Here is a 20,424-nt window from a genome sequence, read left to right as displayed (position 1 = left end):
CATTTATTTAAAATAGAATATTTTCTAACATTATACATGTCTTTACTGTAACTTTTGATCAATTTAACTCATCCTTGATGAATAAAAGTATTGATTTATTTTATTTATTTCCCCCCAAAATAAAATTAAAATTCTTACTGACACCAAACCTTTGAAGGGTAGTGTTTAATGTTACAAAAGCTTTCCATTTCAGATAAATGCTGTTCTTTTGAACTTTCTATTCATCATAGCATCATGAAATAAAAATGTAAAAAACTGTTTTCAACATTGAAAAAAAAATTATAAATGTTTCTTGATCTTAAAATCATCATATTAGAATGATTTCTGAAGGAACATGTGACACTGAAGACTGGAGTAATGATGCTGAAAATTCAGCTTTGATCACAGGAATAAATTACACTTTACTGCATATTCACATAGAAAACAGCTGTTTTAAATTGTAATAATATTTCACAATATAACTTTTTGTTTTTATTTTTTAATCAAATAAATGCAGCCTTGGTGAGCAGAAGATACTTCTTTTAAAAACATTAAAAATCTTACCGATCTAAAACTTTTGACCGGTAGTGTAGATACAGAAGTTATGCAATAACTTAACTATATCCTGTGTTGCGCACATGACAATAAACACAGCTAATGCATTTTTAGTGGCCAAGCACCGAAGGTGCGCAGGCACCTATTGTATCCATTGCCGCTCCTATTATTATTATTCTTACATTTCTTCCACTCTGAAAGTCTATGGCAGCCCATAGAACCGTATGGTAAAAAGTTGTGAAATTTGGCACACTGCCACCATTGCAAATTTGGAGTCTCTAAGTCGACCCCCCTAGTGCCACCAACTGTCCAAATTTGCACTCATGTTTTTGCTAATAACTATGGCTAGAAACAAAATTTGGCCTAGAAACAAAACTTTTTTCCACTGATTCCTTGGCTCAAGATGATTCCAACCAATGTCATTTTCCGTCATTACATTTTTACTGCCATTTTGAATTTTTTTTATTTTGAATTTTGAATTTTATGGCGCAGCCGGGGCCCCACCCTGGAGCCAGGCCCGGGGTTGGGGCTCGTATGCGAGCGCCTGGTGGCCGGGCCTCCCCCCACGGGGTCCGGCCGAGCTCAGCCCGAAGGAGCGACGTGGGGCCGCCTTCCTGTGGGCTCACCACCTGCAGGAGGGACCGTAAGGGGCCGGTGCTGAGTAGATCGGGCGGCAGTCGAAGGCGGGGGCGCGGAAGCTAGCTCTAGGGACGTGGAACGTCACCTCATTGGCGGGGAAGGAGCCTGAGATTGTGCGTGAGGTTGAGAGGTTCCGACTAGAGATAGTCGGGATCACCTCTACGCACGGCTTGGGCTCTGGAACCACACTCCTCGAGAGAGGATGGACTCTTCACCACTCTGGAGTTGCCCATGGTGAGAGGCGGCGGGCGGGTGTGGGTTTGCTCAATGTTTGGCCGAGTCTCCTGTCAGAGAGATCTTCAACTCCCACCTCCGGTGGAGCTTCGACCGGATCCCGAGGGAGGCTGGAGATATTGAGTCCGAATGGACCATGTTCTCCACCTCCATTGTCGAAGCGGCCGCTCGGAGTTGTGGCCGTAAGGTCTCCGGTGCCTGTCGAGGCGGCAATCCCCGAACCCGGTGGTGGACACCGGAAGTAAGGGATGCCGTCAAGCTGTAGAAAGAGTCCTATCGGGCCTGGTTGGCTTGCGGGACTCCTGAGGCAGCTGACGGGTACCGGCAGGCCAAGCAAACTGCAGCCCGGTTGGTTGTGGAGGCAAAAACTTGGGCCTGGGAGGAGTTCGGTGAGGCCATGGAGAAGGACTATCGGCTGGCCTCGAAGAGATTCTGGCAAACCGTCCGGCGCCTCAGGAGAGGGAAGCATTGCCCTACCAACGGTGTCTACAGTAGAGGTGGGGAGCTGTTGACCTCAGCTGGGGATGTCGTTGGACGGTGGAAGGAATACTTAGAGGATCTCCTCAATCCCGCCGTCACGTCTTCCATTGAGGAAGCAGAGGCTGAGGGCTCAGAGGTGGACTCGTCCATCACCCAAGCTGAAGTCACTGAGGTAGTCAAGAAACTCCTCGGTGGCAAGGCACCGGGGGTGGATGAGATCCGCCCTGAGTACCTCAAGTCTCTGGATGTTGTGGGGCTGTTTTGGCTGACACGCCTCTGCAGCATCGTGTGGCGGTCGGGGACAGTGCTTCTGGGATGGCAGACCGGGGTGGTGGTCCCTCTTTTTAAGAAGGGGGACCAGAGGGTGAGTTCCAACTACGGGGGATCACACTTCTCAGCCTCCCTGGGGAAGTCTATGCCAGGGTACTGGAGAGGAGAATACGGCCGATAGTAGAACCTCGGATTCAGGAGGAACAGTGTGGTTTTCGTCCAGGCCGTGGAACACTGGACCAGCTTTAGACCCTCTACGGGGTGCTGGAGGGTTCATGGGAGTTTGCCCAACCAGTCCACATGTGCTTTGTGGATTTGGAGAAGGCATTTGACTGTGTCCCTCGTGGCGGCCTGTGGAGGGTGCTCCGGGAGTATGAGGTCCGGGGTCCTTTGCTAAGGGCTGTCCGGTCCCTGTACGACCGAAGCAGGAGCTTGGTTCGCATTGCCGGCAGTAAGTCAGACTTGTTCCCGGTGCATGTTGGACTCCGGCAGGGCTGCCCTTTGTCGCCGGTTTTGTTCATAATTTTTATGGACAGAATTTCGAGGCAGAGCCAGGGGCCGGAGGGTGTCAGGTTTGGTGACAACACGATTTTGTCTCTGCTCTTTGCGGATGATGTTGTCGTGTTGGCCTCATCAAACCAGGACCTTCAGCATGCATTGGGACGGTTTGCAGCCGAGTGTGAAGCGGCTGGGATGAGAATCAGCACCTCCAAATCCGAGGTCATGGTTCTCAGTCGGAAAAGGGTGGCTTGCCTACTTCAGGTTGGTGGAGAGTTCCTGCCTCAAGTGGAGGAGTTTAAGTATCTTGGGGTTTTGTTCACCAGTGAGGGAAGGATGGAACGGGAGATTGACAGACGGATCGGTGCAGATTCTGCAGTAATGCGGTCGATGTACCGGTCCGTCATGGTGAAGAAAGCGCTGAGCCGCAAGGCGAAGCTCACGATTTACCGGTCAATCTACGTTCCTACTCTCACCTATGGTCATGAGCTTTGGGTCATGACCGAAAGGACAAGATCCCGGATACAGGCGGCGGAAATGAGCTTTCTCCGCAGGGTGGCTGGGCGATCCCTTAGTGATAGGGTGAGAAGCTTGGTCACTCGGGAGGAGCTCAGAGTAGAGCCGCTCAGAGCTCAGAGTAGAGCCCGAGAGGGGTCAGCTGAGGTGGCTCGGGCATCTGTTCCGGATGCCTCCTGGACGCCTTCCCGGGAAGGTGTTCCGGGCGCGTCCCACTGGGAGGAGACCCCGGGGAAGATCTAGGACACGCTGGAGAGACTATGTCTCCCGGCTGGCCTGGGAACGCCTCGGTGTCCCCCCAGAAGAGCTGGAGGAAGTCTCTAGGGGTAACACTTTATAATAACGTTCAGTTGTAAGTCATTTATAAGTGGTTAGTTAATAATGAACTAGTCATTTACAGAACATTCATAAATGAATAGCAAGTGATATACTAACATTTTATGCATGTTTTGTAAATTCCGTTACAAGTCATTTACATGTGATTAGTTAATGATTAACTAATTATTTACGAAACATGACTATGCGTTCATAAATGATTAATAAGTGATATGTTCATTATTGGATGTTTGTTTTGTAGATTCAGTTATAAGTAATTTACAATTGATTAGTTAATGATTAAATAGTCATATACAAAACATGAATATGCATTTCATAAATGTTTAATAAATGTTAGTTTTTTTGTACATATGTAGCAATTAGAGGGTGCAAAAAGTGTTGTAAATGCCTTGAATACACATACAGATCATTTGTAGGTATATGTAACACATTTACAAGTGATGAATAGTTTACACTTTAGATTAGGGGATGCAGAAAGTGTTGTAAATGATTTACAACACTTTCTGCATCCCCTAATCTAAAGTGTAAACTATTCATCACTTGTAAATGTGTTACATATACATTCATAGATAACATTTGCAGACCTTATGCCTTTTTGATTCTTGAAGTGGTAATCTACAAATGAAGTGTAAGACATTTACAAGTGATGAATAGTTTACACTTTAGATTAGGGGATGCAGAAAGAGTTATAAATCATTTACAACACTTTCTGCATCCCCTAATCTAAAGTGTAAACTATTCATCACTTGTAAATGATTTATTCATGCGTTTACACATCTATAACAGGTGTTGAACACTGTAGTGTGTACTGCAGTGTAAGTGCTGACTGGTGAGGGTATAGACAGCTGTCTTCTCTGAAACGCATGGAGTCTTTAACCACTGTGCATCTGATGTGAGCAAAACATGCAAAAAAAATGTAACATCATTTATTAAACATTTATAAAACGCATAGTAATGTTTAGTAAATGATTAGTTAATCATTAACTAATCTATTGTAAATGACATATAACTGAATCTACAAAACATAATGAACATATCACTAATTAATAATTTATGAATGATTAGTCATGTTTTTAAATGATTAGTTAATCATTAACTAATCAATTGTAAATGACTTGTAACACAATTTACAAAACATACATAAAATGTTAGTATGTCACTTGCTACTTATTTATGAATGTTTTGTAAAGGATTAGTTCATCATTAACTAATCACTTATAAATGACTTACAACTGAACGTTATTATAAAGTGTTACCCAGCTTCATGACTCAATGGAGTCCGTTGGTTATACCCTACACCAAGGCCTAAGCTACGTACTTGCTTCAGTTGAATCATTTTCATTGGCTAAGAATAGATAAACATAGACATTTTCCACACATAAACAGATAGACTGAAGCATATCTCCATCTATTATGCGGCTGACGCTCGGACCCTGAAGTTAGGCACGTTGTGACCTTCCAAGTCAAGTCAAGTCACATTTATTTATATAGCGCTTTTTACAATAAAGATTGTTTCAAAGCAGATAACAGGAAAATAATGCAAAAAAGTTAGTTTCCAGAAGAAAATAGTGCCACAGTCCAGCTTAGGTAAGTTCAGTGATGTTTCATTTTTGTTTTTAAAAAAAGTTATTAATTTAGTTCATTTATATTTATATAAATGAACTACATTCGTTCCAGGTTGCAGATTTGGGTTGCTGGGCGCCAGCCTGTCCAGAACAACAACTCAGTCAATCTCCAATAATGCCCTGTAACCAAAAAGACTAACACACACACCGACACACAGCTTCTTCAAGGTTGAATTTGGCCAGGCTCTAAACTATAAACAGGAGAGTCCTCTCAAAACATCAAGATAAAACGTTCTTTCTCCCAGGTAAAGGACACTTTAGTATAACGCAGTAAAGTAAAGCTTTAGCTAAGAAATGGTCACTTAAACTATTGGTTCCAAAGACCCTTGTGACCTATAGTCATCATGGTGAGCTAGAAGAACAGATATATGTTTTAACACATGTTGAAGACTTTTCTCAAGCAAAACATCTTTCCATATTTCATTTCTGGAAGCCGGGCTAAATGAGAGTAAGCACTGTTACTGCTTTCCTGACATCAAATACAGACATTAGAGAATACATGAAAAGAACATTTCAGTAATCACATAGTAACTTCTATAACAAAGTAAAATCGCATAAGCCTAGAAAAGTCATTCAACTCATGTGATATTTAGAAGGAAAAATATTAATTATAATCACTTATTACAGATACATTGAAGCAGCAGTGAATTCCAAAATTCACCTTCTTCAAGACCATGCAGACAAAAAGTAGACGTAAGGCTATATCTCCTAAACACTTTATCATATTCACACCAAACTTGGTCCATGTCATCACAAGCATGATCTGAGGTTACATGGTGCGTTTTGGCGCAGTGCCACCAATTAGTCCGGAGACATGAAAAATGGCTATTTTTGTTCATAACTTCTGAACGGTTTGTCAAAAAATTCCAAAAAAGAGCAAAAAGTGCACTTGTTAGATTGGGGGCAGCATGCCGAATCGAATGGTATCCAATTTTCCCATATCTGCCATTTTGAGTGTTGGCCATTTAGAATATTGTAGTAAAATAGTGTATCTTTCCGAGACTCTGTATGGGTCATCAGCACGGTGCCCAGAAGGAGCCTGACAATTTTTTGAACCAGTGCCACCTAGTAGTAAAATTAAATATTTACATGTTTACATATTTACATACTTATAACTTTGGATTTGGTTGACTTTTCACTTGGGTCATCTCCTTAGATTCCTGAATCCTTGCCGAGTCCAACGATACCAAACATGCTAGGATTTGCCCTATGGGTTGTGCATTGTGATTTAGCGTTTAAACAACTTTCGCAAATATCTTCAAAACCGTTAGTCCGATCGAGATTAAACTACCGTAGGAAAATCGAAAACATAGGTTGTTGACTATGCTAATGTCAAATGTCAAAATTTTGATAGTAATAGGCAAAAAAAATGCAATTAAAGTCAGGTGTGGGTCGTTTTTTGTGTTCATACATATTAATGTCTATAACTCCTAAACGAAATGAGATATTTTCACCAAATTTCATACATACGTACATGAAATACTCTGAGGACACACACACACAATAAAAAAAAAAAACAAAAAAAAAAAAACGGTGGAACTGGATTTCGTGTCGATAGACGAAACCATTTTTGTTTACTGCATTAACAAAGTTTAGGCATGATGCCAAAACGACTCTTGAGGCTGTATCTCTGCAATGCTTTGGCATAGTTACACCACACTTTGCATGTGTCATTGTCACCTCACTCTGACCACACCACATAAATTTGGTCACAGCGCCACCTATTGGTCAAAAGTGATAGACCATTTAATCAAATTACTAGTGCCTGTATATATGATTTTTCAGCCATTTTGCCTAAAATCATCTTAATATGTCTTTACTTGTTCATTGTTGCAGTTGGTCTGATGCTCCCAGACATGTTGGCATGACTTGTCATGTTCTTTGTGCTTGGCCCCGATAATTGCCGCTTGCAGCTATATTTGTACATATGCTTTATCACATTATCCATCATAATCTCAAACAACTGTTCAACTTTATTACATCTGCATGAAACTCCCAAGATCCCATTTGACACTGCTCAACTCAGCTGCTCAACGTTTCTCCGTGGGGCAGTGGGGAATGAGTTTGGCCGGTTTGGTACTTCTCTGGCTGCCATAAAGGACCTGAATGGAGATGGCCTTGAAGAGTTAGCGGTGGGGGCACCTCAAGAAGAAAAGGGCAAGGGAGCCATTTACATATTTTTGGGACAACCAGGAGGTATCAGAACAGAATACAGTCAGGTAGGATACTGTTTTAAATCATTTCACTTTTTAGTTATGCAACCTTTTGCTGTAATAACAGCTTAAGGGGGGCAAGCTGGTTTGTTGCTGGTCCAAAGTGGTCTTCTAACTCTAACCAGGCTGAATGTGATGGTCTACGAGTCGATGCATGCTCAACTGGACCAGCCACATGGTGGAACAGCCAAAAACGGCTGTCTACTACAGAATGTGGCCAATGAGAATGCACTTAAAAAAGAAAAGTAAGGGGCCAGCAGCAGTGTGTTCTCATTGGCTATTGAGTTTTTGATTGACAGTTTCTAGACCTGGAAGTGAAGACATCAGTGTTGTGTTTACATGTGTGAATGTGAGAGTCTGTAAGCGTGGCTTCCTATTTCATTTTAGTTATATAAAGTTAGGAGTTTTGTTTTTGAATTTTATCTGTATTTATCTGCTGCTACTACTTTGTAAACATAAGCTTTTAGGAGCGCAAGACATCTATTCAGTCTATTCATGTGTAATTGTACATTAAAATACTGCATATAATACTGAAAATATTGTACAATGTCAAATGTTTTCGAAGAATATTTGTTTATTCCTGATGATTCTTCTGAATTATAGGGTCTGATTAGGTTGTGCTGTTACAATTTAAAGAGAATAGTCAGGTCGAGTCAAGTCACCTTTATTTATATAGCGCTTTTTACAATATAGATTGTTTTAAAGCAGCTTCACAGTGATTACAGGAAAATAATGCAACAGAGTTTGTTTCTGCTGTACAGCAGATCTAGAAGAAAATAGTGTCATAGTCCAGCTTAAGTAAGTTCAGTGATGGTTCAGTTTTGTTGTATAAAAGTTATTAATTTAGTTAACCTGTTAGGCTGCAACCCCACTTTTGAAAAATCCCCAGAAATGGCATACCCAAACTGAAACAGATTCAATTCATGAACCCTTTGTACTAAAAGCTCAAGTATGATCTCATTGAAAGCTGGCACCTGGCAGTTTATTGTAAATGTAGAATTAATTATTGTCATAATGAAAAAAGGTTATAAATAGCTTCAAATTTTTGTAAAGTTATTAAAAATGTATTTTTATGAAACATCTTCATGAAAATAAAATTGAAGTTGACATTGCATCAATCTAGAAATGTACTGCAGCTATGTCTGACCATGTTATATACAAAATCTGAAGATGATAAGTCTAAAACTCTGTATTTAGTTAAATGTTTTTCAAGATCATGTCATATGACTTGATTTTGATTAGACTCTAAAATGCAAACTGATGTTTATTGTCATCTTCTAAGCATCTATTCTTTCTATTTTCTCAATTGTTTTGTGGTGCAAACGAGCCCCCTTCAGTGTCAGTCTCCCCTGCACACATTCACACCTCTCCGGCCTGGTTATGGCTCTAAATATGCTTTTCTTTTGTCTGCATTATAATTACTAACGACTGGCTATTCACACTGTTTCAATCCCTCATTTCTTTTATCAAAGTTCTCACTTCACATTTGAAACTGTATCAAATGCCCTTCTTGAAAAAAGAAACATTTCAGTAAGCATTTCTATTTAAAAAAAAACAACAACAACAAAAACATAAAAATAACAGCTAGATGGCAGGTGCACCTAGGGCTAGCTAGCATGTTAGCTTAGCACACCATCAATACATGACAATTTATGAGATTAAAACCATGTTTTTGCTCCAAACTTACTTTATAACGCAAGCCGAGTGTTTTAAATTACCTTCTGTGATCTGACTTGGCTTCAGATAAAAAAATCTGACAGAAAATATATTATTTTATAGTATTCTGCACAATGATAAAGTCTATATCGATTAGCATTACATTATAAATATAATCTATTATTATGAAAATACCTGACATGGCTCGAAGAACACAGGTAAATCAAATATCATTGCAATCATGTTTATTGTCTCCAAAACGTCTTTATCTGCATGTTACAACGATCTCTGTTAGCTTTGTTTGTGTCAGGGAATGGAATGTCACATGATTATGGCACTTCTTCATGTGTTCCATATGGACTTAATGTGCATAGGGCGCCCTCAGGCTGCTGGTATGGATTGAAAACACAGTACATCAGAGTATCCAGTGCTCATAATGATTACATCGACACATTTGGGTATAAATTCAATAAATATTATTCCTGTCTATAGAAATCTGATGTAAACCTATGAGAATCTATCAATATTTCTCCAAGTCTGCACATTTTTTAGCTAAAAGGGGGTGGGGGTTATATGATGTTTAACCCTCTGGGGTCTGAGCTGTTTTCTGGGCCCTGGAGGTGTTCTGACATGCTCTGACATTTGTGCTTATTTCTGTTACTTGTGACATTTTCATGGCTAAAGTCTGATTACACTGTATTCAGCACAAACTCTGCTACAATAATATATCAGCAGCATGTATGTAAAAGTTTGTAGTTTTGAGATAATGACATTTATGCGTGGTTTGTGAAAATACAAAATGCTCACTGAAATAAGGCCATGAAACCCATACTGATTATTTCTTCACAAGACTTTTGAAAATTGTATCATGTAGCCTAGAATATTTGCTCCAAAACTATGTGAAAATCACCCTGACTGCTCATTCTGATAAGACAATATATTGATTTAAAGGGGGGGTGAATTGCTGTTTCATGCATACTCCTTCCAGTTTGTCACAAGTTTCGGAAAGTTTTTTTCGAGTATGGCTCTGTCTTACGTAAGATAGGGCGGAATTTCCTTATATGGGTCCTAAGGGCACTTCTCCGCGGGCGCGCGCGCACTCGTAGACCAGAGAGAGAAGAGAGCGAAAGCAGTACGTTACCTCAAAGCGCTATGCTCGGCTTTTAGGGAAGTCAATGTCACCAAAGAAGTGGGTTTTTGGTTGCCAGGGCAAGACAACCCTGCACAGATTCCCAAAGAACCCAGCGTTAAGGGAACAGTGGATGGAGTTTGTTTTTTCGAAGCATCAACAGAGGTTGTGCAAGACTCTTTGTTCCCTGCATTTCGACGATGATTGTTTTATAAACAAAGCCCAGATCGACGGATTTGCAGATCGTCTAATGCTTAAGGATCGAGCAGTCACAATGATAAAGGTTCGCTGTCGCATGCGGTGAGTAAACTGCTTCAAATGTCTCTCTGTGTTGTTGTTAGCTCGGTTAGCACAGCTATAGCACACCGCCCACACGGCCCGCCCCCAGCCGCTCGTTTTTTTTCCGGAAAGACTCGGTACAGCCTATCTTTCTTTTATAAATATAATAAAACTAAAGACGTTTTGGAGATATGAAGGATGCAATACTACTCTATAGGTACTCAAGATTAACAGGAGATTGAGTGAAAATGAGCATTTCACCCCCCCTTTAAAATTTGTATGACGTGTTTTGTGTGAGAAAGCTCTATGTGGGAGGTGTGATCACGTCATTAATATGTAAGGTTTTCACACCTGAGAAAGACAAAGACCCTCCCCTGACGACCCTATTAGGAGCCATCAGGCCCTATCATTCTGAGCAACCTTGCACAAAGAATGAGGAGATTTAAAAAAGAATGGCTTTTTGATTTATTTACAACACAACATAATCCAAAGATACAAAACAAATGACAAAAAAGCACCTATTGAAAACAATGATCCAAAGACAGAGACCTTTGTGCCATTCCTAAAAACATTGTACATACCTTTCATTTCCAAGGTGTTTGATTTCCACTTTACCATGTTCATGTACAGAGACTCATGTGAATGTTGAAGTCAGCAGGACTCAGTGGCATCTGGGCCCTGAAAGAAAAAAAAAAGTGAACATACTGATATCAAGAGAAAGGCCTGCACGATTTTGGGAATACATTTTAGATTTTTCTGGTTAAAATTGCTTTTTAAAATTAACAGAATACACACAAACAAATGTTTCCAACAATATATAATATAATGAACACCAGGTTTGTTGTGCCTTGTAGGCATAGGCTATGCGCAGTGCTGCATAAAATAATAATAACAATAACCTATAGCAGCCTGTAAATCTTCCAAAAGATTTCAGTAACAACTAAGCTAGAGACAAATATATTGATTATCATATGTTACTTCAAATGTTTCCATTCGTTATGATGATATGAAATGAGATAATAGTATAAACATGAAGCCGTTTGGTGCGTTTTGCTTTTCAAACGCGATCGCGTTCCAAAATATGATACATTCAAACGCGATCGCGATCCAAAATATGAAACATTACGTTACCATATACATATCTACGTTTGAGCAGATATCCACAAACACAGTAACAGTAAACACGGGTATAAATATTATAATATTCACCATATATCTAGCAACAGTTCAACTGCAATGTGAAATTTATGCAGCAATAACAAACTAATATGTAAGAATTTTTTACCTTACATCTTTCTTGTCTTCAAATCGCGTTCTTCTTCTTCTGAGGTAAATCCAATGTAAGCTCACGGCATGTGTCTTCCAAACTCGACGAAAAGCAGAGACTTGTGAAGTTTTTTCGTGCTTTGTTTTTGAGGTAACGAGTAAAATAAATAAAAATAATGAGGAAGCGTTTGAGAAGCTGGACATCTTGTTGGTTTTATACAAATTACTTAAACAGAGAATATTTGTTTTCAGTTTGAATCCGATCATTTAAAAGTACACACTTAAATGTTTATAAAGGTATATGGCTCATAAATGTGTGACAAGTATTCGCTGAGTTTGGTTTCAGTTTATAGACGTGCTCAAGAAAAAAAAGTTCACCGCGACGGGGAGGCAGAAAGCACACCCTGTTTATTTTCTTTATTTGACAAAAGCACAATGTTTTGATTTGATTGTATAAGTGGACACATACAAAAGTAGAAATATCACAGATTTTTTTTTAGATTTCTTTTTTCTGTATGACCATAAATGACGGAGTAATTTAAGTTTATTGTGCTACAATGTGACGAAAATCCAGCAAAACGCGTGGGCGCATTTGTCGACCCCAGAGGGTTAATAGGGAGCCAATGCAGTGTTGAAAGAACCGGTCAAATATGGTCATACTTCCAGGTTCTAGTAAGAACTCTAGCTGCTGCGTTTTGGACCAGCTGTTGTATGTTTAATATGCATGCAGGGCAACCACCAATTAGAGCATTACAATAATTTTGCCTAACTAACTGTTCCGCATTTTTCATTAAAAGCATATGTCGTAATTTAGATATAATTTTAAGATGGAAAATGCGGTTTTACAGATGCTAGAAATGTGGCTTTCAAATGAAAGATTGGTATCAAAGAGCACACCCCCAGATTCCTAACCTAAACTTAAAGGTATAGCGGAGGATCTTTCCGAATTTTAGATAAGACCCGCCCTCTCCACTTTTTGAAAAGTTTGATTGATTCACCAGAATGATTGACAATTAGGAGGACCAATAGTATAGGCTATCCACCCGGAAGTAAAAAATCCTCCGCTATACCTTTAATGGTGTCGTCTTAGCGGCCCCTAATTTAATAACAAATGATCGTTGCGACGGAAGCGAATCAATCAAAACTAACTTTAGCTGGAAAATAACTTTATTTAAGAACCGATATAAAGCCAAAACAATCTTACCTTAAATTATACATTTATCTCTGTAAAGCTGCTTTGAAACAATCTACATTGTTAAAAGCGCTATATAAATGAAGATGACTTGACTTGACTTGACTAACCGACGATGAAGACTTTGACAGAGCAGCCAACAATTGTTAGATAGTATTATATGTTAGTACGTGCAGAGGTTTTTGGTCCAATCATTTGAAACTCTGTTTTTTTCTGAATTAAGTAGTAGGAAATTACTAGTCATCCAAATTTTTATATCAGCTATACATTCCGTTAATTTTGTGAATTAAGTTTCGTCTGGGCACAAAGAAATATAGAGCTGAGTATCAACGACATAACAGTGAAAACTAATCCAATGCTTCCCAAGGGTAGCATGTACAGAGTGAACAGCAACAGTCCTAGTACTGAGCCTTGTGGTACTCCATACTAGAGATGCTCCGATACCCTTTTTCCCTTCCAGATACCGATTCCGATACCTGGACTCAGGGTATCGGCCGATACCGAGTACTGATCCGATACCTGGGTGTGTATAAATACAGCTGCAATTCATACTAGCCCTGTATGAATTGATAGAATTATTTTATAAAAGGTATTCTAGTTTTACAATATAACTATAAAAAAGTGCAACAAATAAATCTAGGAATCTAAAAAATTATATATGAATAATAGGGGTGTAATGGTCCACAAAATTCATGGATCGGTTCGATACGATTCACTGGTGTCACGGTTCGGTATGTTTTCAATACAGCAAAAAGAAAGAAATGCCAGAGAAATTTCCTTGATTTACATTTATTTATTTATTTTTTATTAAAACTAACATCATAAAGTATGATAATTTTTTACTTTGTGCAATGATGGAGCTATACTTGACATATAAAACAAAAACAGCTCCTTATAAAAAAATGAAATGTCATATTGTAGTAGTTATAAACAAAGGTTTATTTTATTTCAGATTAACATTTGAGGGCAGCAATTTTATTCATAATGTCAAAATAAAACCGACATAACGTTACTTGAAAGCACAATGTTTCTGGTTTCCACGTCAGCGCTGTTTGATCCATTAATAACGGAGAAATGTGAATGTTTCTCACTAGATTTCGCAGCGATGTTATTACTTCAGAGGCGAATTCAAACGCTTTCTTTACTGGATCTCTTAGCGCTGTGTAGTAACAGTGTAGCTTGATCAAGATCGACTCGCGCTGCATTGGTCCAAACTGTTTAATGGTCCGTGAAGCACAAAATAACGAGTAGCGCAGTTTTGTTCCGTTTTCATTACGTTTGCCATTTGATGTTGGGCGCCAGCGTCTCTTACTTTATGCGCTTGCCGCGCGCCTACATTTGAAATAACGAAATTTTGGTCGGCAGGAAAAATGGTCCAACGAACCGTGTTGCTAATACTTGTGCCTCGAAATTGCAGCATGGCATATGAGACATGTCGCCGTTTTACTGGCTGGTTGGTCCAGTCTGAAATACTCATACTGCGCGCGTTTTCATTTCTTCTTCACTGCTCTAAACAGCGGTTGCTTGTGGCAATAGCACAACTTCCTGTGTTACCACAAGCAACCACTGTTTAGAGCAGCGAAGAAGAATTGATCTCCGATTTGCAGCGTTTAGCAAAGCTAGCGTGCATAACTAGGTATTGTTTAATAAAATGGTATCGGATCGGTACATGGGTAGATGTACTCGCCGATACCGATGCCAGAATTTTTATTGGTTTCGGCGGTATTTCTGATACTAGTATCGGAATCAGAACAACCCTACTCCATACTGAACTTGTGATCGATATGACATCTTTTTGTTTACTACAAGCTGATAACGGTCAGATAAGTATGATTTAAACCATTCTAATGCAATTCCACTAATCCCAACATAATTTTCGGGTCTATTCAAAAAAATTTTGTGGTCGATAGTGTCAAATGCAGCACTAAGATCGAACACTAATAGAGAGATACAACCACGATTGGATGATAAGAGCAAATCATTTGTAACTCTAATGAGAGCTGTCTCAGTACTATGATACAGTCTAAATCCTGACTGGAAATCCTTGCAGATACAGTTAAAAAAAAATAAAAAAGAACATAGTTGTGAGGACACTACCCTTTTCTAGTATCTTTGACAAAAAGGGTAGATTTTAGATCAGCCTGTAATTTACTAATTCTCTAGGATCAAGTTGTGTTTTTTAAATAAGAGGTTTAATAAAAGTTTTTAGTATCCTAGTGACAAAGATGAATTAATGATATTAAGAAGAGGATCTTTGACCTCTGGAAGCATCTCTTTCAGTAGCTTAGTTGGTATAGGGTCTAACTGTCACGGTGTGGGTTTTGTGTCTTGTTCTTGTCTGTCATGTGTTCCCCTGTCTTTGCATGTTTAGCTTTCCCCTGTTATGTTGATTAGTCTTCCCAGGTGTTTCTTATTTACCACACCCCCTTGTTATCTTGTTTAGCTTGGTTGTCTGTGTATTTAAGCCCTGTGTGTTAGTTCAGTCATTGTGAGTTAATGATGTTGTGAGGTTGCATGTTCTTTGTTCTGTTCTGAAGTCTGAGTTTATGTCAAAGTTCTAGTTAATTTAATAAAAACACCGTTGCACTTGGATCCTGCTTCTTGCTTCCTGCTCTGCATCGTAACAGAATAACTCACCAAAAATGGATCCAGCAACTGTGAGTAACCAGGCCCTAAGGAGATTCCTTGCTACTCTTTGTCAAGATGGCCAGCCCATGGAAAGGTATGTGAAGGACTTCTGGGCTTGCTGCCATTTAGCGTCACTAGATGACGTCCAGCTCATGGATCTGTTCTGGAGCGGTCTGGACGAGGATATTGCTCAAATGATGCCAGAGGACTATACCGGCTGGACGCTAGAAAGGTATATTGACCTGGCCCTTTTCCTGAGTAATTCGTCATTTGCTGTGGGCATGGAGGAGAAGCTTCGTGAACCCGCAGTATCTCTTCAGCCTGTTCTTCACGTCACGCCAGCCATCAAGCTAGTCACCGGATCGGTCTATTATCGTCCAGGACTGGTATCCAGTGTGGCCGATTCCCCGCTGAGGTCAGTACGTGTTGCCATAAGGGCCATCGTGCAGGAGTCTTGTCCTGCCGAGACTATCCTGCATAAATCATGTTTCACCGAGACCTTCCTGCCTGAGTATCTTCCTGCCGAGCCTGCACTTCACGCCAGTCCAGCCGAGCCTGCACTTCACGGCAGTCCAGTCAAGCCTGCACTTCACGCCAATCCAGAGCTGTGTTCACCGCTGGTCCTGCCCAGCACAGAGCCTTCACCGCTGGTCCTGCCCAGCACTTCACCGCTGGTCCTGCCCAGCACAGAGCCTTCACCGCTGGTCCTGCCCAGCACAGAGCCTTCACCGCTGGTCCTGCCCAGCACAGAGCCTTCACCGCTGGTCCTGCCCAGCACAGAGCCTTCACCGCTGGTCCTGCCCAGCACAGAGCCTTCACCGCTGGTCCTGCCCAGCACAGAGCCTTCACCGCTGGTCCTGCCCAGCACAGAGCCTTCACCGCTGGTCCTGCCCAGCACAGAGCCTTCACCGCTGGTCCTGCCCAGCATAGAGCCTTCACCGCTGGTCCTGCCCAGCACCGAGCCTTCACCGCTGGTCCTGCCCAGCACCGAGCCCTCATCGCTGGAGCTGCCCAGCACCGAGCCCTCTTCCCCGCTGGTTCCGTCCAGCTCAGAGTCTTCAGAGCCCTCTTCCCCGCTGGTTCCGCCCAGCTCAGAGCCCTCTTCCCCGCTGGTTCCGTCCAGCTCAGAGTCTTCAGAGTCTTCTTCCCCGCTGGTTCCGCCCAGCTCAGAGCCCTCTTCCCCGCTGGTTCCGTCCAGCTCAGAGTCTTCAGAGTCTTCTTCCCCGCTGGTTCCGACCAGCTCAGAGCCCTCTTCCCCGCTGGTTCCGCCCAGCTCAGAGTTTTCTTCGCCGCTGGTTCCGCCCAGCTCAGAGCCCGGGACTTTACCCAAGTATTTTTTTGGGGGGGGCCAAAGGACTCCGTCCTGGCCACTCGAGGGTTCGTCTGCGCCCTGGCCGCCTGAAGGTTCGTCTCCTCCCTGGCCGCCTGAAGGGTCGTCTCTGCCCTGGTTGCCTGCACAGCCTGCGCCTCCATGGCCGTCTGCACAGTCTGCTCTGTCCTGGCCGTCTGCATGTCCTGCTCCACCCTTGTCGCCCACGCTCCACGGCCCAGGCCCGCCTTGCCTATATCCTGTTCCCGGTTCCCAGTGCAGGCCTGACCCTCCGCCCCTCCCCCAAGACCGCCTCCGCTTCACCGCCCTCCTGAACTTTTTGTTTTTTATGGGCGTCGGGAGCCGCCCATAGGGGGGGGGGCTATGTCACGGTGTGGGTTTTGTGTCTTGTTCTTGTCTGTCATGTGTTCCCCTGTCTTTGCATGTTTAGCTTTCCCCTGTTATGTTGATTAGTCTTCCCAGGTGTTTCTTATTTACCACACCCCCTTGTTATCTTGTTTAGCTTGGTTGTCTGTGTATTTAAGCCCTGTGTGTTAGTTCAGTCATTGTGAGTTAATGATGTTGTGAGGTTGCATGTTCTTTGTTCTGTTCTGAAGTCTGAGTTTATGTCAAAGTTCTAGTTAATTTAATAAAAACACTGTTGCACTTGGATCCTGCTTCTTGCTTCCTGCTCTGCATCGTAACACTAACATACATGTTGTTGATTTAGATGATTTAATGAGTTTAGACAATTCTTCCTATTGCAACAAATGAATGGAATTTTTTAATTTTGCATTTTGTCTGATGCGATACTGTTGCAATACTGTTGCATGACGGTTGCATAGTTATAATTGTCTCTCTAATTTTATCAGTCTTGTAAGTAAAGAAGTTCAGTAATTCTGAAGATATTACTATAGATTACAGCAACACCTACCCCTTTTCCTTTCAGACGTGGCTCATTTTTATAACCGCAATCTTGGGGGGTGGACTCATTTAACCCTCTGAGCCCGAAGAACGTGGCTGTGTTTTTTCCCCATGACAGCTTAAACAATTTAAAATACTCTGTCATTTTTGGCCATACATATAAGTCTTATACATCTTTATAAACTATAAAGGGTCTTCTTTTATTTGTGTACACTCACAATAACAACAAATTTGTTTTTGCAAAATAAAGAAAATAAACAGGGTGCATGCTACACATACTACATTGATTGAAAAAATTTAACTTTTTTAATGGTAGTTTTATTTTATACAGAATAAATGATTTATAATTCAGAGGAGAATAAAGTAAGTGTTAGTTAAAATTTAAATATATTGTTTATAACATTAACAAATGTATTGATCTGATAATTAACAAATATATTGATCTGAAATATAGCACATTCATTTTAAATTCATTCAGGTTCAATAACCAAACATACCATCTTAATTTAATTTAACCCTCTGTGGTCTAAGGTGTTTTTGGGGTCCTTGAGATGTTTTGACATGCCCTGTGCTTTTTTGTGCTTTTTTACAGTTGTTTATAAACATATTAATGGCAAAGGTGTCATTACACTCCATTAAGTACAAACAGGGCTACCATAATATGTGAGCAACATGTTTGTACTTTTGAGAGAATAATATTTATGCATGGTTATTCAAAAAAAAAAAAAAAGAAGAAAAAAAAAGTTTCTGAAATAAGGCCACAAAACACATACTAAATATGTGTCCACAAGACTTTTGACTAATGGATGTCGTCGCCTAGAGTTTTTTCTTCAAAATTATGTGAAAATCATCCTGCCTAATCATTCACATAAAACAATACATTGATTTAAATTTTGCAAGACACTTTCTGTTTGGAAAGGCAATATGTGAATGGGCGTCAACATCCAACACCATCATGCATATAGAGTAGTTCACACCTGAGAAGACAATGGGGCCCGCATACTTAATGAGCCATTCATTCAGGTGTGTCACTGAGCCACAAGAAAGAATGCACAAGAAAGTATATATATATATACATACACATAGACATTTAACAGTTTATTTTTTCATATTTCTTAAGTCTGTATGACCATAAATGACGGAGTATTTAAAGTTTATTTTGCAGCTATGTGAAAAAAATCGAGCAAAATGCGCCCGCGCGTTTGCGGACCCCAGGGGGTTAAATAAAGAAGCAAATGCAGTGTGGAATAAAATTAAATTAGTGCACTTTAAAACACTGTTTAAAAGCAATAAAAAATATTTATCCAACCCCATTTATACATAGTATAAAACACTAGATGGCACAATAGACCTATTTTTAATAAGCTCTTTGTTTACTTTTTTGACATTACTTTAATCCTTCGCTATAGCAAAACTATTTGAGATATTTAACCCCCTGAGGTCGGCTATCGCGCCGGCACGATAGGCTCGTTTTTTTCCTTATCAGTGCAAAAAAGAATCAAAATACTAATATTAATTTTTATCTTATATGCTTGTGTTATACATCAATCGATCTGGTTAAGTGTGTATTATTTTTGTGTATACTCACAATAAAAGCAAAGTGTTGTGCTTTTTGCCAAATAAAGAAAAATAAACATGATGCGAGTTCTGCTTTCTCTCTGTCAGTGTAGTCCATTCTGAAACGCGTCCGAAAATGAACCATAACTCAGCGAATACTCAGTCAAACAGGCATACAGACACACAGGCATGAAGCTTGAATTCTCTTCTTTTAAATGAAGTATTTTTTATAAAAAACAAATATTCTCTGTTTATGTAATCTGTATGAAAAGAGAGAGATGTCAGTCGTTCTCATCTCAGCTCATTATGTTTTAATCTGCCCCGCCCACGGAGAGCGTGCGCTATTCAAATGCAGATGAATGAGGCAATCCATGCAAACTGTGAACGCTCCCATATCAGCTCGAGAAAACACATCAAGTTTATTCAGATCATTGTACTTGTTTACACTGTCTCGCAGCGCTGTGAGGAATAATAATAATGGAAAATGTACCTCAGAAGTGCTGGTATTTTGAGGAGCAACGGATGGAATACTGTAGTAAGTTTTTTTCATTCTCAAGTGAATCGCGTTTCGTGTGTGTGAACGAATGAACGGCAGAAATGCGCGCTGTTTACCACAACTCGCAAAAAGACCGTTTAAATTTGAATCGTGTGTGAATGAATGATCCGCTTTTAGCAAACTGTATTGCTATACTGAGATGAGTAAAAATCGACTGAAATATGTTGAAATAAAATGTATTTGTATAAGCAATGTATTAAACTGCAAATTAACATTTATATTCCTTATAATAAAAACGAAAGACCTATGTTACAGACATGAAAGACAACATTTCGTTGACTAGTTTTGGATAGATTATATATTTTTACTGTAAAATATCTGCCACCTCAAATAAGCTTTTGTTTGCCAATTTTTGCTAATATGTTAAATATAGTATGTTTTGTCAATGTAGGTTATATTCAAAGTAATGAATCCTTAACTTTGAAATATGTATGATAAAATGTATACTTTAGTTTTTACAAAGAAAGATTACACTTGAATTGTTGTTGTAATTGTAACCTTTTTAATAAAAAAAAATATACTTACAAGGTAGATGTAAACAAATTTTAAAAGGTAAATTTTCCTTTTCTTTAAATAATTTTTA

At 40.2% G+C, this 20,424-nt stretch overlaps 1 protein-coding gene across 6 annotated transcripts in view; it reads left to right on the top strand.

Annotated features, from left to right (window-relative positions):
* The window catches only part of LOC308691628 (integrin alpha-X-like), a 334,173-nt gene that overhangs the window by 216,736 nt on the left and 97,013 nt on the right, over positions 1-20,424 (top strand). For all 6 annotated transcript variants that reach the window (XM_081367037.1, XM_081367038.1, XM_081367036.1 and 3 more), the window contains one exon: positions 7,133-7,351. In XM_081367037.1, coding sequence (XP_081223163.1) covers positions 7,133-7,351 — 219 coding nt within the window. The remainder of the gene's footprint in view (positions 1-7,132; positions 7,352-20,424) is intronic.

The sequence above is a fragment of the Scardinius erythrophthalmus genome (genome assembly GCF_964197995.2).
Source record: "Scardinius erythrophthalmus genome assembly, chromosome: 5".
Lineage (NCBI taxonomy): Eukaryota > Metazoa > Chordata > Actinopteri > Cypriniformes > Leuciscidae > Scardinius > Scardinius erythrophthalmus.
This window is presented reverse-complemented; position numbering and strand designations above follow the sequence as displayed.